Consider the following 20,361-nt stretch of genomic DNA (forward strand, 5'->3'; position numbering starts at 1 on the left):
TTGATTTATGAAGTGATCAATGCTTATGAGTCAGCCATGTCACACATATATCACTCTCCTTGAGTTTGGAGCTTTATCTTTCTCTTTACTTTTAAATGTATTCTTCATGTTGTAAATTCTGAGCAAGGGATGTAAGCCAATGCTGATCTTATTTTGTTTAAGGGAACATGAGTCACAAGTGGACAGTTAATCAATTGTCTACCATCATCACCATATCTTCATATGTTTTTAACATATTTAGTACATGTTAACCCATCCAGGCTCAGTATCACAAATTCATGGTGATAAGGCATGATTTTTAACAGTTTTTATGGTTACTGATGATGCTTGTCAGAGATACAGTGATAACTAAATTCAATAGTAACTTCATTTTATACATTCAACTTCCCTGCCAGATATATACTTAGCTATAGACTCCGTCGTCCCCGACAGAAATTCAAATTTCGCGGCACACGCTACCGGTAGGTCAGGTGATCTACCGCCCTGCCCTGGGTGGCAGGACTAGGAACCATTCCTGTTTTCTAATCAGATTTCTTCTGTCGCCCGGACCATCAACATTGTTGTTGGTTCCTCTTGACTGGATTTTCTTTTTTCACCGGCAATTGATCTTCTTGACCGACTTTTGGTGACGTATCTGGATTGTTGGATTGGCATACGCTTTTGTGGACTGTTTTTGTGGACTTGCTTTGGATTTTTCTTAAAATGTCTGACGCTGGAATGGTTGTAAGACGTTGTGTGAATGTAGGCTGTAAGGTGAGGTTGCCGAAAGCTTCGGTAGACCCTCACACCGTATGTAAGGGTTGCAGGGAGTATGAATGTTCTTTCACTAATACTTGCAAGGAATGTGAGAATTTGAGTGAGAGAGAGTGGAAGAATCTAACTACTTATTTGAAGAAGTTAGAGAGAGAGTGAGTGAGGAAAGCTTCTTCTAGAAGTTTGAGTAGTTCTAGATCGAATGAACTAGTTCCTAGTTTGGGAGCTTCCCCACTTGTAAGAATTGCTACTTCTCCTTCCTTTTCAGCCTCTTCACCTATTGCAGATCCTGTAGATTCGGCAAAAGAACTTGCGGATCTGAAAGCAGCCTTCAAGATCATGGAAAACAAAATGGCTGCTCTGCAAGGTAAGGCTAGTGATATTACAGTGGACAGTGATGTGAGTGTCCCCAGTGTGGTGGAGGGGGCATCTGGTCGGCTCCACAACGCTCCTAGGTCTAGACCTCTTCCAAGCTCACATGCCCAGAGGAGAAGGAATGTCAAAAACCGTAAGGAGGTTGTGGAGAATCCCCACCGATCAGGTGTCCCTTCGGCAGGCTCTGTGACACCCCAGACTGCCAGGGATCGCTATTGCAAAAGCGTCCTGCGTGAGTGTTTCTCATCGTCGGGGTCTTCGTCTCCTAGACGCGATTGGAGGGATTCTGATCGCTCGCGACCAGTGAAGAGGAGTTGGAAGGCGCCGACTCTTGACTCGAGCCCGGAACGCTTCCCTGAGGAGTCTCCTTCGGATGTTAAGAGGGCAAAAAGAGCCCTATTGTCACCTGTAGTTAGAAGGAGTCAGGAGGTGGAGCCCATGGACTCCTCCCCTCCTCCTCCTCCTCCCGAAGAGGATAAAGAGGAGGCTACTAAAAGATTTCTTGTTTCTATGCAAGAACAGATATCGTCGTTGGTAGGAGTGCTTTCAAAGGAGCCTCCTCGAAGGAAAGACACTTCCCTTCCCATCAAGAGGTCCTCCAGACGTGTGGAGGTGCCTGCTGCCAAGAACGAGGCTCCTATTAGGAGTGAGGCTCCTAGCAAGAGCGAGGAGTCAACCAAACGTAAGGAGTCAACCAAGCGCAAGACTCCTACCAGGTGCGAAGAGCCAATCAGGCATCTGGCGCCAGCCAGGAGTGAGGAGTCTCCCAGGAGGCAGGAGCCAAGAGCCAGGAGTGAGGAGCCACCCAGGAGGCAGGAGCCAAGAGCCAGGAGCTCCTCACCCAGGCAGGAGTCAGGAGTCAGGAGTCAGGAGTCAGGAGTCAGGAGTCAGGAGTCAGGAGTCAGGAGTCAGAGTCAGAGTCAGGAGTCAGGAGTCAGGAGGCAGGAGGCAGGAGGCAGGAGGCAGGAGGCAGGAGTCAGGAGCCAGGAGGCAGGAGTCGGAATTCTTCCATAAGGCAAGATCCGAATAGACTTATCCGGAATTGATGACTCTTCTCCAGACAGAAGCACCTCTCCTTCGGATCGTAGGAGGTCTTGGAAAGACTCTTCATCCAAACGGGAACTTTCTCCTTCTTCTGATCGAGTTTTGGATGAGTTGTCTGAAGACGAGCTCCCTACGAATGAGGGACTCTCGAATTATAAGACATTAGCCTCCTTATTACTGCAAGAGTTTGGAGACACTCTTAGTCCAGCCGCTCCTCCTTCTCCTCGTTCGCTCTTTTCGAGTACGGCTACTGTAAAGTCCTCGGCTTTCCTGAAAATGAAACCAGCGATTTCAATGAAGAAGGCCCTCCAATCTTTGGATTCATGGATGGGCGCTAAGAAAGAGTTGGGCAAAACAGTATTCTGCATGCCTCCTTCCAAACTCCATGGAAAGAGAGGTATTTGGTACGGGACAGGAGAGACTATGGGTCTTTCTCTTCCTGCATCGGCAGACGCTGACTTCGCTAATCTGGTCGATGCCTCCAGACGACACTCTTTAGTCTCGGCCAGATCTACGTGGAGCATTTCAGAATTGAACCACTTTCTTAAAGGACTTTTCATCATTTTAGAAGTGTTAAATTTTCTGGACTGGTCTCTCGGAGTTCTGGCTAAGAAGTCTCAGGACTCGGAGTTTCTTAAGAACCCAGAAATTCTCCATAGCGTCCTGGCTTGCATGGACAAGGCGGTACAAGACGGTTCGGGAGAAGTTTCTTCCCTATTTGGAGCCGGTTTGCTGAAAAAGAGATCGGTTTATGGATCCCTTTTGTCGAAAGCTGTTTCTCCTAGCCAGAGGACCTCGTTATTGTTCGCCCCTCTGTCGGAACATTTGTTTCCTTCTCAGTTGGTGAGAGATATATCTCGCTCACTAACTGAGAAGGCGACACAAGACCTCCTTGTTCAAACTTCAAAGAAGAGTCGCCCTGTAGTGTCAACGAGTAAAAAGGAATCTCGTCCTCCTCAGCAGCCCTTTCGTGGAGGTGCAACGGCTCGTCCCCCTTCCAGAAAGAAGAGCTCTGATAAGAGAGGAAGGTCTTCCTTCAGGCCCTTCAAGAAAGGAAAGTGACTTGATGATCCTCCAAGCACCAGTAGGCGCCAGACTCCTGAACTTTGCAGGAGCCTGGGCACAGAGAGGAGCCGACTCTTGGTCGGTTTCAGTTCTAAAGAAAGGATACATAATCCCCTTCGAAGACAGTCCTCCCCTAACCTCTACTCCTCGGGAACTGTCAGCGAGGTACAGAGACCCTGTAATGAAAAATACTCTCCTTCAAATGGTGGATCAAATGTGGGAAAAGGAGGCCATCGAACTTGTACAGGATCCACTCTCCCCAGGATTTTACAATCGTCTTTTCCTAGTACCAAAGGCTTCGGGGGGGTGGAGACCAGTACTGGACGTAAGCGCGCTGAACCGCTTTGTTCAGAAGAAGTAGTTCCGAATGGAAACGTCCGCCTCGGTGATGTCAGCACTACGTCCAGGAGATTGGATGGTCTCTCTGGACTTACAAGATGCATATTTCCACGTTCCCATTCACCACTCGTCAAAGAAATATCTTCGATTCATGATAGGAGGCAAGATTTTTCAGTTCAGGGCTCTGTGTTTCGGCCTGTCTACAGCTCCACAGGTCTTCACCAACCTGATGGCGAATGTAGCGAAATGGCTTCACCTAGAGGGAATAAACATCTCCCTCTACTTAGACGACTGGCTGATCAGGGCCAAGTCGGAGAACCAGTGCTTGGAGGACCTGTTGATAACACGGAATATGGTAGAATCTCTGGGATTACTCGTGAACCTCGAGAAGTCGCAACTGATCCCCAGCCAGAACTTGGTCTATCTGGGGATTCAGATGGATTCTCGGGGTTTTCGGGTATTTCCCTCGCAAGAGAGAATCACTCGAGGTTTGTCAAGTATCTCGAGCTTCTTAGAGAGAGAAAGCAGTTCAGCGAGGGATTATTTGAGTCTTTTAGGGACACTGTCCTCGCTAGAAAAGTTCTTCTCTCTGGGGAGGCTTCACCTTCGCCCTCTTCAGTTTTTCCTGAAAGAGGTGTGGAGTTGGAAGACGGGACAACTCTCAGACACTTTCCCGATTCCACAGGAGGTGAAAAATCACTTAAAGTGGTGGATCCTTCCTCTAAAGAAGAACGAAGGCGTGTCACTTGCCCTGCAGAACCCCAACCAAGTGTTATTTTCCGACGCTTCGGAGTCGGGATGGGGAGCGACGCTAGGAGCAAGGGAGGTGTCAGCACCTGGACAAAGGAGCAGGTGTCCTGGCACATCAATTGCAAAGAGCTAGTAGCCATACACCTGGCCTTAAGATTCTTCGAGGAGATAGTCAGAGGCGGGGTGGTTCAGATAAACTCGGACAACACCACGGCTCTGGCTTACATACGCAAGCAAGGAGGGACTCATTCATTCTCCCTCTATCAACTAACAAAAGGCCTATTAACCTGGACAGAGGAAAGAGGTATAACTCTCCTCACAAGATTTGTGCAAGGGATAAGGAATGTGAGAGCGGACAGGCTAAGCAGGAGGAATCAGGTCCTTCCCACAGAGTGGACTCTACACACAGAAGTGTGCCGGAGTCTGTGGTCCCTGTGGGGAGCCTCACATAGACCTGTTTGCTACGTTCCTCTCCAAAAGAGTAGAGATCTTTTGCTCTCTAGTGGAAGATCCAAGAGCCTTTGCAATCGACGCGTTTTCCTACTGGATTGGTCGGGCCTAGACGCCTACGCCCTTTCCCCCATTCAAGATCCTGGGGGAAGTACTCAGGAAATTCGTGGCTTCAAAGGGCACGAAGTTGACCCTCATAGCCCCATTTTGGCCAGCCCAGGAATGGTTCACGGAGGTACTGGAGTGGATAGTGGACTTCCCCAGATCTCTGCCAAGCAGAACAGATCTACTCAGACAACCTTACTTTGAGAGGTTTCATCACAACCTCCCCGGTCTCGCTCTGACTGCCTTTCGACTATCGAAAGACTTGTCAGAGCGAGGGGATTTTCTTGCAAGGCTGCAGGCGCTATTGCTAGAGCCCGCAGATCTTCAACGAGAAGAGTATACCAATCGAAGTGGGAAGTCTTTAGGAGGTGGTGTAAGAATAAGAAGCTGTCCTCCTCCAGTACCTCTATAGTTAACATTGCCGATTTCCTCCTTTTTCTTAGAGAGGAATCGCACCTTTCTGTGTCTACAATCAAAGGATACAGAAGTATGCTGTCTTCAGTATTCAGAATTGAGGGCTAGAGATTGCAGAGAACAAGGATCTCCACAATTTGATTCGGTCCTTTGAGACTTCGAAATCAGCGTCTCCGAGAACACCTAGCTGGAATCTGGACGTGGTCCTGAAATTCCTCGCCTCAGACAAATTCGAGCCTCTACATCTGGCTTCCTTCCGCGACGTCACTAGGAAATGTTTATTCCTGTTGTCTCTCGCGACGGCCAAGAGGACGAGCGAATTGCACGCTCTGGACTCCAAAGTGGGGTTTAAAGGAGATGCGGCTATCTGTTCGTTCCAGACATTGTTTCTGGCGGAAAACGAAAACCCATCAAAACCTTGGCCCAGAAGCTTTGAGGTAAAAGGTCTATCTAACCTCGTAGGCAGAGAGATAGAGAGGTCTCTCTGTCCGGTTAGAGCTCTTAAATTTTATTTAGAAAAAAAGAAACAGATGGGAGGTTGTCAGCAAGGTCTTTGGTGTGCTGTGAAGAACCCCAAAAGACTCATGTCTAAAAACGCCTTGGCCTTCTTTGTGAGAAGCGTGATTACTGATGCTCACAAGAACTGCCCGGATGAATCCTTCGGTCTTCTAAAGGTTAAGACTCACGAGGTAAGGGCAGTAGCAACGTCCCTGGCGTTTCAAAAGAATATGTCTCTCAGGAATATCATTGAGACTACATATTGGAGATGCAATTCAGTGTTTGCGCCTCATTACCTGAAGGATGTGAAAGTGACCTATGAGAAATGCTTCTCTCTCGGTCCATTTGTATCAGCAGATACAGTTCTGGGACTTGGAGCAAAGACTGATCCTTAAAATATTTTATCTTAAATGTACATAAACCCTCTTGTCAGATATGTGGTTGGTTTCCTATTAGCAAGCATACTGATGTCGCACGGGTGGCTGGTGTCATTGCTGGTAGGGGACCAGGGGTATGTATGGCTAGTAGGGGGGTACAAAAATTTTTTTTTTGTGTTTTGTTATAAATTAATGTGTATTTATGTTTCGAGTTTTTGGTTGTTTGTAAGGAGTTTGGGGATAACTCCTTGCAATCTTAGAACTAACATGGATGTTAGGATCAGGTGATCGGGATCGGTGTTGTGCTCCTTGAACAAGGTGTATTGTCATGTTAGTGGAATAGCGCCCAATGACAAAGGCCTTTAGGCTCTGCCGAGTAAGTGGATAAGACCCCATTGGCAGACCCACAAGAACTCTTAGCCATAGATCAATATCTCGCTGAGGCTCTTGAGGCGAAGCAGACTCCTGGGCAGTAGCCACGAAGTCTTCCGCCTAATCAGGTAGGAACCAAGGTTTATTAATACCTACAACATATGTTGTTTACCTGTCTATTTCAGTAGTTAGCTGTCTCTTACCCACCACCAATGGGTGCTAATCAGCTAAGTATATATCTGGCAGGGAAGTTGAATGTATAAAAATGATATTGTCATGATACAATAAAGTTTTATACATACTTACCTGACAGATATATACGATTAATGGCCCACCCAGCCTCCCCTCAGGAGACAGGTGGAAGAGAAGAAATCTGATTAGAAAACGGGAATGGTTCCTAGTCCTGCCCCCCAGGGCAGGGCGGTAGATCACCTGACCTACCGGTAGCGTGTGCCGCGTAATTTGAATTTCTGTCGGGGACGACGGAGTCTATAGCTAAGTATATATCTGTCAGGTAAGTATGTATAAAACTTTATTGTATCATGACAATATCATTTTAATTATGACTATTATACCAAAGATTATGTAAGGTAGACCCCACAAGTTTGCATCATACTACAATCACTTAATCTAATATAATTTGGTTGTTAGTCTGCTATTGGATGTTACTGAAAGATGAAGAGTTGAAGACTCGGTTTAAATCTTTAGTATATTTACATATAACCTAAATAATTTAGGTTCTATGCATGCTTTCTTTCCCCCCATACAACTAGTATAGATCTGTGTTCTGCAGATGAAGTAGATTGGTGTGAACTTTTAGCAAATGAGACAGTTCCTTTCATGATGGTAAATTAAAACGTAATACATAGACTTCTGTGTTGCTAATTTTTAGTATCTAATCCTTAATTTGTCAGCCCCCAGATGAATGTTAGTGCACTATTAAAATGGGGCTCATGTCTATGAAACAAGAGAATTATGAAATTTTATTAACTCCATGAATTTTATTGTTTTATAGGCAAGTTGTTGTGCTTCATGGAGGAGGTACAACAGTTGTTGGGTCCTTAGTAGAGGTAGCTGGTGGAATGTTAACTCTAAGAGAATCAATTTCATCGTCAACAGTTGCTGGAGACACACTCACAGAACTCCTTGTCAAACATTTTGCTAAGGAGTTTTACACGTAAGTGTTTAAAATGTTTTGAGATTTTTTGGAATGAATCTGTGTTTACAATGGAGCCCTTTTTCTCACTGTTTTTATATTGAGATATAAAAAATAAATTAATGTTTCTAATAAAGCAGTAGAATTGTTATTGAGGACACATATTAAGAAATATGCTATAATATTCAGATCCCTCTATCAATAGAAATAGGTCTCAAGAAAATATTGATGAAAGGTAGAAAATCAAATCATACCATAGGTATATGTAATAAATGTTGTTATCAAGTAGACTAATATTACATACTAAGCAATATTTCATTCGTCATTATTATCTCCAGTGCTTCATGACACACAAAGGGCTTATGTAAAATTTTGCCACTCATGTTTTTCCTTGCTTTACTTTACAAAAACCTCCTCGTATTTCCAGCCTCCCTTTTCATAGATATCATGCCTGCACTTTCCATCCTTATTGCTTGCATGGATGGAGCCCAACTAACAGTTCTCCCTGTGGTTATGGAGACGACATGCTCAAGCTATTGTCATCTCCCATGCATTTAGTGAAACTCCACCGCCTTGAAATCATCTTGCTTCAGAACAGTAGTTGAAAGTTGATGATAGGTGTTGAGGCTTTTGAATAAGTGGAGGGGTGGCATACAAGGGCTGCATTACTTGAACTGAATCTTTATTTTAACAACTTTCTTCTGACTACTTCATAGTACAACAGGAGGGAGTTTCCCCAAGTTAGATTTATTATATTACCCTTCTCTTCTCTCTTCGTCCCCTTTAGGTGGGCATGGCTGTCAGTGTATCTCACAGGCTGCACTGTAGGCATTACTTTAGGTTCTTTACAGCATCCCTTCGGGTGAAACCCAAAATAGCTAGTCCAAAGAGATAATTCCAAAATAGCTAGTTCCAAAATATAGCTTGTCCAAAACAGCTAGTTCCAAAAAAGCTTGTTCAAAACAGTTATACTTCTGATGATATCTAAGATATTTAAAATATTAGTTTTAGTTTGACAATAGACATCAAGTGATGTGGATTTCCTTATAAGTGATCTTGCTTATTCGTCTGTTGGATTTTACTTATTTTAAATGAACAGCCCGTCAACATCAAAGTGATGAAACTGCAAAAAGGATGTGATCAAATATTTCATGAGGGATATGTATACCGAAGGATTACGACCAATAACGAAATGCAAAATTGGAGATGCGTCATCAAAGGCTGTAAAGGAACTGCTACAACTGCGGTTGATTATAGTGATATCAGTGATGTAGTTTTAGGCCAAAAGCTTTTCCCATGCACCAGATGTGCCACAGGAGAAAGCTAAGATTGCCTTAAGTATGCTAAGAGAGCAAGCTTCTGGTTCAACTGCACCACCACGTAGAGTCATTGCTAACATTATGCAAAATATTCATTGTGAAACTCCATCTTGCATGCCGAAAAAAAGCACTTATGAAATGCATTCAACGAAAAACAAAAAATGAAAGGCTACTTTCCTGAACCGAATTCACTTTTAGAGATCAATTTACCTGAAGATTTTTAAAGCAATTACTATAGGGAGTGCTACAGAAAACTTTTTAGTTTATGATGAAAGTGATTCCCATGAAATACTAATATTCACTAGTTGAAATAACAAAGCATTTGAAGAATTGCTGGACACACTAGGATATTCAAATCGAGCAAGAAATAGAAGAATTATACCTTGTAAGGCCTCAAAGAACAGGAGGAAGAAGATAGCCGCCTTTATTTTCACCAGTGATTTGGAGCATTGAACAAGGGTCAACAGATGGTTTGAAAACCACAAACAAGCTTGAAAGATGACACCGAGCAATTCAGACCCTATGTGATGCCCCGCACCCTTCCTTATGGTGGTTTTTAATAGGCATTCAGCAGGAAGAAACTATGCAAAGAACTAAGTTGACTCCTTATTTATCAGGTGAAAGGGAGACTACAAGTTCAAAAGCCAAAGAAATTAATGGAAGGATTCAGACATTAAAAAAAAATGAATAAATAAAGAAATTTCAACATTTGAATTATTATGTGGCATTAGTTATATTATCAAATACTGATTAAATATATTTATATTTTTCTAACTAATCCCTAATTGTATAAGTTTTGATATTGGTGTTACGCATACGAATTCCTTTTTAATGTTTTATGAATTTTAAATAATGTATATCAGATTTTTAACTTTCATACAATCAACTTACCTGTCAAATATATACATAGCTAAGACTCCGTCGTCCCCGACAGAAATTCAAATTTCGAGGCACACGCTGCAGGTAGGTCAGGTGATCTACCGTCCTGCCCTGGGTGGCAGGATTAGGAACTATTCCCGTTTTCTATCATGTTTTCTCTGTCGCTTGGAATGTAAACAACGTTTGCAGTTCCTCCTGACTTGATTTTTGGATTTCATCGCCATCGATCTTCTGGGCTATCTTTTGCAGGGAAGTACTGGGTCTTTGGTTCGGCATACGCATATTAATTTACGTGTAACTACCGAACTTTTCGGTAGACACTCATTTAGTTTGCAAGAAAGGGAAATATTAATATTTATTCATTAATACGTGTAATAAGTGTTAGAACTTTATTGAGGAAATATAAAACTCTAACTTCCTACTTTAGGAAGTCAGGAAAGCATATAACTTTTTACGCTTCCTTTAGAAGCTTTAATAGCTCTCGTGCTAACGAGCAGTTAGAGTATTAACAGTAATAGTTGTTTTTGCATCCTCATCTCCTTCTTACTCTACAGAATCTACAAATTAATAAATTTGAAGATAATTGGATGTAGCTCAAAATGCGAGCTCTTATAAGGTAAGGAGTGAATTTAGTGTTCCCAGTGCAGTGGAGGGTGCGTTCTGATCGGCTCTGTTTCGCTCCCAGGTCTAGACCGCTTCCAAGCTCCCTGGCCCAGAGGAGAAGGAAAGTCGAAAGCCTTACGGAGGTTATGGAGAATCCCCACCGATCAGGCGTCCCCTCGGCAGGATCTGTAGACCGTCCCAGACTGCCAAGTTCGCCATTGGAAAGGCGTCCTATAATAGTGGAGGGTGCGTCCGATCGGCTCTGTCTCGCTCTCAGGCCTAGACCTCTTCCAAGCTCACAAACCCAGAGGAGAAGGAATGTCGAAAGCCGCACGGAGGTTTCAGAGAATCCCCACCGGTCGGGCGTCCCCTCGGCAGGTTCTGTAGTAGCGTCTCAGACTGCCAAGGATAGCTATTGAAAAGGCATCCTTAAAAAAGTGCGTCTCTTCTTCCGTTTCTTCATCTTACATCCGAAAAGACGAAGAATGTACATGTTTGTAGTTCGGACGATTTAGCGCGTTCTCTGAAAACTAAGAGAACACTGAGCGAGAGGCTGAGAGCCAGCCAGCAAGCTAGCGCGAGCCACGTTCCAACAGCCAGCAGCGAGCCGCGTTCCAACAGACTAGCGCGAGCCGCGTTCCAACAAACTAGCGCGAGCCTCGTTCATATAGATAAACGCGAGCCGCATTCCAGCAACTGAGCGCGAGCCGTGCTCCAGAAAATTTTTCTTGGCGCAAGGCACCTTCAAAGAGAAAACAGACGGCTAGACTGAGGAGCCTTATAGTAGAGTGGCAATCAGAAGGATGCTTCCATTGAACGTTTACTGGCAAGAGGCTCCTAAAAGAAGACTAGTAGGCGCTCGGAACTATCAGGGCGCACGGGACCTTCCACGCAAGCGGAACGTTCCAGGAGCGAGTCTCCTTTCTAGCGTGCGGAACATTCCAGGCGCGCGGAACTATCCAGGCGCTAGGCGCAAGGATCCAGGCGCCAGAATATTCCAAAATCTTCATTTGAGAGAGAGGTCAGTCGCGAGGCTCCTCTTTGAGTTTTTTAACTTGAGGAACTTTCCCCTGGCAAAGGTGCAAGATGTCGCACAGGCGGCCGTTGCTTTTGTCAGAAGGATTCTGATACTAAGAGAAGCCCCTTTTCATTATTCAGAAGACTCCTGTGTTAGGCAGTTCCTCTCAATGCGGACTCTCTCCTTCATCCATGCTATTCCCTCGTTATGAGGAGGCAAGAGCTTTGGGAGTTTTTCTTAATAAGAATCTCATCGACGTTTAGGTATGATGGCGGATAGGAAATATCTACTTCCTTCCGTAAACCCAAGAGATGAACAGGAATTCTGTCTCTTCCGCGATTTATGAGGAAATCACGAAGATTTAAAGAGTTCGTGGATTAACTTCCTTCCTTAAGGAGATATATATACTCTTTCTATCGTTCTATTAACGAAAAGAACGAAGATAGTAGAAGGTAGTAGAGTATCTGCTGTATGAGAATACGATACGGTCAAATCATAAACACATACTGTAGTTACTTCTTTGCTGTGCAACTCAATTACCAGTATCCTTCTAGGATTTTCCTAGGAAGGACTACGCTTAAAGGGATTGTTAAGACAACACCTACTTAGCTTCTAGATTTATCGAAGTCTTGTTTCGCTTAAATATGCTTTAATGAGAACTTCCTGAAGTTCGATAATAATTTTATAAGATTCCTTTATTAAATGGAATAGCTGGCAACTCTGGAAGAGTAAGGCCAGACGGCTAACGGAGACTGCTTTCGCTGAGACCAACGCAGTACCATGTAGGTGTCGGTCATAAGTGGTTGTTTACATCTCTCTCTCCTGCGGGATGGAATAACTATCCGTATCTCTCCCCTACAATCGCGGTCTTAGCGTCGGATTAAGGGGATAGTTAAGCTAACATAAATAAAATATTGTATGCCTTTTGCTAAGAAGCTTTCAATAAGAGAGATATTACAACCTTTCAATGCTGTTTACCGTAGGTAACATTATTAAAGGATTCTATCGCAACAAAACATTATATTATATAATGCTCTCAGGCTTACGAAAGCATGGCTTATTAGAAGAAGATGGAGTCGGATGGGAAACATTCTCTTTGTGGCAGAACTTGTTTCCCTGAATGGACTATACTACGTATATAAAGTTTTTTCCTACTAAGAACGGAATTAACATGTGAAAGGATGTCGGGTACCATAAAGGCACAGATGTTTTGGCACATAACCTAAAAAGAATTAGAAGGAAGCGTCAGCCTGGCGCAGTGAGCCAAGAGCACCATCCAAGATTTTCTCGTTTTAGCGAGTTATTAACCTAAGAGTCCAGTAGCCTCTCGGACAGCAGGCTCGGTAACGGCAAGATTCGTTCCTGATTTCGTTACCCATTTAATCACTTAGGCCAATTCCACGACTCTCTCATATCGCAAAGAACATCGAGAATCTTTTTTTTTCGCTCCTGTTCGCTTTAACAAAGAGAACCTTCTCGATCGACGATAATAACTGTTAACGTATGTCTAACATTTATTGGAAAGAGTTGTGAGAACCTGCGGAAAGTCGTCTTCATAGATCTCTTAGCCGGGTAGAAGACGAACAGGCTTCCTATAGACTGCTTCCTTTTCCTCGAACCAAGAGAGGTAGCAATATACGCCATCTTTATTTTATAGAAAGGGGAATAAACTTTAGTCTTTTTTCCCCTAAGTATAAATTCTTTACAGAATTTAAGATAAAGGGCGTCAAAGAAGAGAGGATAATACTTTATGCCTCATTTTGGCCTTAGAGAGGTTGGATTCACAGAGGTCACGTTCTTCTCACAACATGTTTTGGAAGTTTTTTTCCAAGAGAGTCTTGATATTCTATCAGCATCTATTATAAATAGACCTTATCAACCTCTCCACTCTGAGTCTGTCTGCGTGCAGACTGACCAGAAGTGGACATGAATGAGAGGATTTTTTAGGGTAAATTACAATAGTCATGGCCAAGACATAGAATTGCTGCAGATCGTGCTAGAGGGAATGAGGAAGCTGTCCTCTTCCGATACTTTTGTGAACCACATAGCGGTTTTTTCTTCCCTTTCAGAGGGAAGAATCACTTTTGTATATGTCTGCTATCAAAGAATGCAGTAAAAGGCTATACTCTGTCTCTACAAAGGGAATTGGAGATAGCAGAGGATTAAGATCTTCGGGATCTTATACGATACCTCAATATGACAAGAGTAGGATATCATTTACTTCTAATGGGATCTTTTTTGTGGCCACAGATTCCATGTTCCGACAAGATGGAACTGCTCCTCATCAAACTTCTTTGAGAAATTTTTATGAGGGAATTCTTTGTTTCTCTTGGTCCTAAACGACCAAGAAGACAAGTGAATTTTTTTTTTTTTTTTTTTTTTTTTTTTTTTTTGTAGTATTGGAATCTCGCATCAGATTCTATGGAGACTAGGCAATGGGTTCTTGCCAGCATAGTATGTCTGGCAAAAGAACTAAAACCCCCTATTCCTGATTCAATGTTTTCAGATAGAGGTTTCGTTGTCCAGGCAGGGTACTTAACGTTTTCATCTACAGTAGAATGGTTCAAACGTTTGCTTACAGAGTCTTTGGAATGCGATGACGGCTCGAAATGCTTCCCAGAAGGTGTTCAGAGGGATACAATGAGCTAGAAATCAGGAGTCCTCCCAATTTCAGCTTGGAGTCTCCTTCGACTTCCAGGCTTCTTCCCTTCCTTTGGGCAAGGATAGGGAAGATTCTGCAACGAGAAACCCCTTCAACAGGTAAGAAGAGATCTCGTGAGCAAGGGAAGTACTCAAGAAGGATCCTCCTCGGAGAAAGACTCTTATCTCTCGTACTGTTAGATATCCTATCGTATACTGGATGTAGCTGACTACGATCACCTCCCCTTGCCAGAGAAGCCAAAGCTCAAAGTGGAAGAATTTCTTCCACCCTTCTCCAGTCTCGTGATTTACTATTGTGGATGTTCAGGACTTTCGGACAATGTAGCGCCAACCAGGAGCCATATGCCAAAACAGGCGTAAAAAACGCCAGAGGCAGACAGCCCCAAGAACACTGTCATTGTCTGATGAGGAGAAAGACCGGGCCTACAACCTGGCACAGATGCGCTAGAGGCGAACATATCGGATAGATAAGAGTGTCCGATGTGGACATCACCAGACATCCTCGAGACTCTACCAAGCTCGAAGCTCCGGCAAGTGGGGAGGAGCCAACCAGGCGCGAGGCGCCAGGCAGATGCGAGGCGCCAGGCAGATGCGAGGCGCCAGGCAGATGGGAGGCGCCAGGCAGGCGCGAATCTCCAGCTAAGGCGCGAGGCGTCAACCAGCTGCGAGGCGCCAGTCAAGCGAAAGGTACCAGACAAGCGCTAGGCTCCAACCAAGAGCGAAGCACCAGCCAGGCGCGAGGTTCCTGCCAGGCTTCAGGCTTCAGACGGGAGAGATCCATTTCAAGAAAGCCCTGGTCTTCTTTGAAACATGGAGATATCCTAAGCACTTCATAAGTGACTTGATTCCTTCAAACAGCTGAGAATTAAAAGCGCAGGAAGTGCGCGCTTTTGCAAATTCTTGTTCTTTACATAACAATATGTCATATAAGACACATTAGCTGTGTTGTACGGTAGAGGCAACTCTGTGTTGACTTCTCATTACACAAAGGATGTCAAGTTAACCTACGAGAGATCCTTCTCTTTTGGTTTATACGTTTCTCTGCAGATCGTTTTACCTGGGATAAGGAGCCGACACTGATCCTTAACTTTGAGTCAAAGTTATTTAACTTAGTGAAATTATTGGGGTTTTTGAAAGGAGTGTGGGGATAACTCTTTTCAATTTGAGCGCGAACCCTCGTGTTAGGATCAGGTGATCGGGATCGGTGTTGCGCTCCTTAGTTATGCCAATAGGCATAGGTGTATTGTCATATAAGTGGATTAGCACCCATTGACAAGTACCTTTTAGGCTCTGCCGAGTAAGTGGATAAGACCCCATCGGCAGACCCACAAGAACTCTTGGCCACAGATCACATATCTCGCTAAAGTTTCTTGAGGTGATGCAGACTCCTTGGCAACAGCCATATGAAGTCTACCACCTATCAGATAGGAACCAAGGTTTATTTATACCTACAACATATGTTGTTTACCTGTCTATTCCATGTTAGCTGTCTCTTACCCTCCACCAAAGGGTGTCAATCAGCTATGTATATATCTGACAGGTAAGTTGATTGTATGAAAATGATATTGTTATGATAAAATAAAGTTTCATACATACTTACCTGGCAGATATATACGATTAATGGCCCACCCAGCCTCCCCGCAGGAGACAGGTGGAAGAGAGAAAATATGATAGAAAACGGGAATGGTTCCTAATCCTGCCACCCAGGGCAGGACGGTAGATCACCTGACCTACCTGCAGCGTGTGCCGTGAAATTTGAATTTCTGTCGGGGACGACGGAGTCTTAGCTATGTATATATCTGCCAGGTAAGTATGTATGAAACTTTATTGTATCATAACAATATCATTTTTAAACCTAGCTTTTTTGTGCACTAGCTATTTTGGAACTAGCTGTCTTGGACAAGCTATTTTGGAACTAGCTATTTTGGTACACTAGCTATTGTGGTGTGCTAGCTAGTTTCGAATTAGCTCTTTTGGACTAGCTATTTTGGAACAAGCTGTTTAGTCACGTAATCATTCCTTCATCCCCTAGCTGCAACCCCCTTCATTCCTTCTATACTGTACCTCTGTTCATATTCTCTCTTCCATCTTACTTTCCACCCTCCTAACAGTTCTTCCATAGTGGATCTGCCAGGTTTTCCTCCTGTTACACTTTTCAAACTTTTTTACTCTCAATTTCCCTCTCAGTGCCAAATTACCTTATAGGTCCCAGTGCTTGCCCTTTGGCCTAAATCTTATATTCCTTCCTTCCTTTCCATCTTGATGTTGGAGTATGGAGATGAAATGCAGGGTCCAGGTTCTGTTCTTTTGCAAGGACCTGGGAGTAACAGTGAATCTCCCAAAGTAGAATATCTAAGTACAGTGGTACCTCGAGATACGAAATTAATCCATTCCGAGGCGGCCTTCGTATAATGAGTTTTTCGTATCTTGGAACACATTTTACATGTAAAATGGCTAATCCGTTCCAAGTCCTCCAAAAACACCCCATTAAATTTCCTAATAAAGCTAAATTGACCTATAAACAATGAAATACTACAACAATTTGGACCATTCAATACCTAAATTAAGACTAAAAATGCAAAACCTGTAAATAAAGTGTATATTAGTGTACAAGAAATATTATTACTGTAACGTAAAATGTGGAAGCTTACCTTTCGAGTGAGGCTATCTCCGATAGTGGCAGCAGAGGAGGAGGAGGAGGACAAACGGCAGATAACGTACGTAGGTACGTACGCTTAACTTTACGAAAACACATAAGAAATTTAAGGAAAACCATAAAACTAAAATTTACGAAACACCTTAACAAAACTGTAACACTTAACTTACAAAAATCTAGAAATTACGTAAAAAAAATTTTTTATTTTTTTTATTTTTAACTTTTTTTTACTTTTACGTAGGCCTTTTTATTTTTTTTTTTATAGAATTTCAACTTCATCACCGCTTTCAACGTTCTGTTTTTTCATCACTTGGTTCTTTTTTTCTTTTTTCTTTCTTTACTTTCTGTTTTTTGTTTTTTATCACTTGGTTCTTCCTTTTTGCTTACTCCTGCTAATGCTGAAGGCCTCTTTAAAAAATAACGATCCAAGGAAGATTGCTTCTGCCTACTTTTCACAATGGTCCTGAAACGACTCAAGCAAACGTCATCGAACTGCGCAAGCATACGACCTGTGTGAGCCTTTTCGGGGTGTCTTTTTTCGATAAACAATTGCACTTTATGAAAAGCGCCTAGAAAAGGGATTTTGACGAAGGAATTATCATAATTTTCTTGTTGATTGGTGGCTCGTGTCGCCCTATGAAAGTATCCTTAATATCATTCTTTCTAGGTTAAAATTCGCCTAAAATTGTAACCAGAGAAAAACCAAAATTAAGAAAATGTCAGTAAAACTGACTCGCTCACTCTTAAAAGAAGTGTCGGTATGAAATAGGGGCGAGTGTGGAACACTACCACGAGACAGACACCAATTAGAACTTCCCTATCAAAATCCCCCCAAGAGAGAGCTGATACCAACGGGCGATGCAGCCTCTACTACTACTACTAGAGGACGCCACGGACAGCAGCGCCCCTAGCGTCATCCTTAATAAAAACATAAATACATCTTGTCCTGCAAGGGGGGGAAAACAAACACCATAAAAAAGGGGATGGGTTTCATAGGGCGACACGAGCCAATCACCCAGAAATAGATTTTTCCTTTCGTCAAAATCCCTTTTCCTGGGCTCAGCTCGTGTCGGCCTATGAAAGAGTACCAGAGAAACAGACAAGATGGAAAAGGAAAAATGAAAAACCTGTTAAAATGATGGATATAATATAAGTAAATCAAATACAGCATAAAAACCAAAATAAGTACTTAAACTAACTATGGTAAACAATAACAGAATGTTAGTAACTTAAAAGTACTTAAATGGTAGTAACTAACATAATATGCATGTAAAACAAAGAAATAGTTGAATTTACTTAATTAGAATATATAGGTACAATTATATACATACATGTGTCCTACCCTAGCATAAAAATAAGGGTAGGTACACTCAATCCATCATTATACAAATAAAACAAGTAATTCAAATATATACAAACACATTGTGACTGAAGTTATCACAAGTTAAATGGAAATTTATACAAACATATTGTGGCCTAACCTAGCATAAAAATAAGGTTAGGACCACTGGGGTACATATCAGTACCAATGTGGTTGTCCCTAGCAAAAAAATAAGGGACAAACCACTATAACACACAACGGCTAAGGCTATAATGATGAGTAGCCTGGTGATAGGTTGAGGCATGTTGGTTGAAGTAGGTAGAAAGGGAGACCCTGGATCAATACTACCAACTACTAAGCAGTATCAGGGGAAACTATGTTTCCCGCTGCTACTGCTGAAAACTTTAAAGATTCCAAGGACTTAAATAATGCCGTTTAAAGACTGTCGGGGATTTTCCATCCACCGTATACTTCCTAAGATCCTCAAAGTTCATATGTTGGAAATAGTTAATAGAGGTGGCTACTCCCCTGATATCATGTGCTCTTGGGAATGACTCAGGGTTGGCTTGTTTAATGAAGTAAAGGATTTGTTGCCTAATACCTTTAACTGACAAAGTACCACCTTTTTCTCATGAAGAGAGCACCCGAGGATCTAGAAGAAGTACGAGATAGAAAGGCTCTAAGGGTTGATACTGGGCAGAGAGAAGGATCCTGTGGAAGTGGGATAACCTTCCAAGGAGCCCACCTTGCAAGAGGATCTTCATTTTTGGCTAAAAAAGCTACGATCCGGAGCAAGTAGAACTTCTCCTGATGGGAGGAATTCCACATGACCCGCATCTCTGGATAGAGCCGACAGTTCTGAAATTCTTGCTCCTGAGGCTAGGCTTAATAAGAATAGAGTCTTCCTCAGGAGCATTATGAATGTACAAGATGAGTTGTCAGTATCTGAAGCTAGTTTGAGAACATCATTCAAGAACCATGAAACTGTAGTAGGCCTCTGAGAAGGTCTAAGTCTAGCACAGGCTTTAGGGATAGATGTGAAATAAGATTCAGTTAAATCTATCTGAAAACCTACTTGAAAGATTTTCTTCAAAGCCGACTTGTGAGTGGTAATCGTGCTAGCTGCTAAACCTTTTTCAAATAAAGATCTGAAAAAGGATATAGCCAAATTAACTGTCATGGTTGTAGTGTTCGATTCTCTCAAGAAAGATGCTAATTTCTTAACAGCTGAGTCATATTGTCTGATGGTTGACTCCCTCTTATCTGATTCCAGGAAGAGAATATTCTGTGATCAATGTTAGCATCTTTATTAGCCGCAAACTTCATGAAGTCCATAAAGTTAGGGTCTGGAGAGTTCCTGAGGAAGCGAACACAGTCCTCATTTGTACTGATTGTGATAGTTTGGGATTGGGGAGTCCGTTGAGGTCGGAGGACCCAATTCCAAGAGAAGTGGATACCAGTTGCTCTTGGGCCAGTCTGGTGCAATCAGAGCTACTATCCCTTTGAAAGACCTTAGTTTGTCTAGGACTTTCAGGAGAAGATTCACTGGGGGAAAAACGTAAAATTCTCCTCCATTGATTCCAATCCAACGACAGGGCGTCCGTGGCATAAGCCAGAGGGTCCAGGTTGGGGGCCACATAGCAAGGGAGCTTGTGGTTCGCTTGTGAGGCGAAGAGGTCCACTTGGAGACCTGGGACTCTCCGGCCTACCCACTGGAATGACCCGACGTCCAGAGACCACTCTGATTCCAGAGGGACTGACCGGGACAGGGCGTCCGCTATCACATTCCTTACTCCTGCCAGGTGAGTGGCAGACAGATGCCATCTGTGTTTGTTTGCTAATGCAAAGATGGCTATCATGACATGGTTCACATGCTTGGATTTGGACCCTCCTCTGTGATGCCAATGAACTACTACTGCACTGTCCAAAACTAGCCTTAGATGAGACTTTTTCGGGGGAAGAAGTCTCTTTAGAGTAAGAAATACTGCCATTGCTTCCAACACGTTTGATGGTGGGAGCTGGCGAAATTGAACTGACCAAGTCCCCTGAACCTGTTTGAACTGAGAGTAGCCCCCCCGACCGGACAGGGATGCGTCCGTGTGAATGGTTAACAGTGGGAGGGGATATTGAAGGGGTACTTTCTTGGCCAGGTTCTGTACTCTTGACCAAGGCCGTAGTTGGTTGCGGAGGATCTGTGGGATCACTG

The 20,361-nt window shown here is 43.2% G+C and overlaps 1 protein-coding gene across 1 annotated transcript in view; it reads left to right on the forward strand.

Moving 5' to 3' along the window:
- Positions 1-20,361, forward strand: part of LOC135200239 (heat shock 70 kDa protein 14-like) — a gene marked incomplete in the record, with an annotated part of 291,697 nt that overhangs the window by 139,735 nt on the left and 131,601 nt on the right. The window contains 1 exon segment of the mRNA XM_064228688.1: positions 7,558-7,719. Coding sequence (XP_064084758.1) covers positions 7,558-7,719 — 162 coding nt within the window.

Source organism: Macrobrachium nipponense, chromosome 26 (genome assembly GCF_015104395.2).
Source record: "Macrobrachium nipponense isolate FS-2020 chromosome 26, ASM1510439v2, whole genome shotgun sequence".
In the NCBI taxonomy this organism is placed as follows: domain Eukaryota; kingdom Metazoa; phylum Arthropoda; class Malacostraca; order Decapoda; family Palaemonidae; genus Macrobrachium; species Macrobrachium nipponense.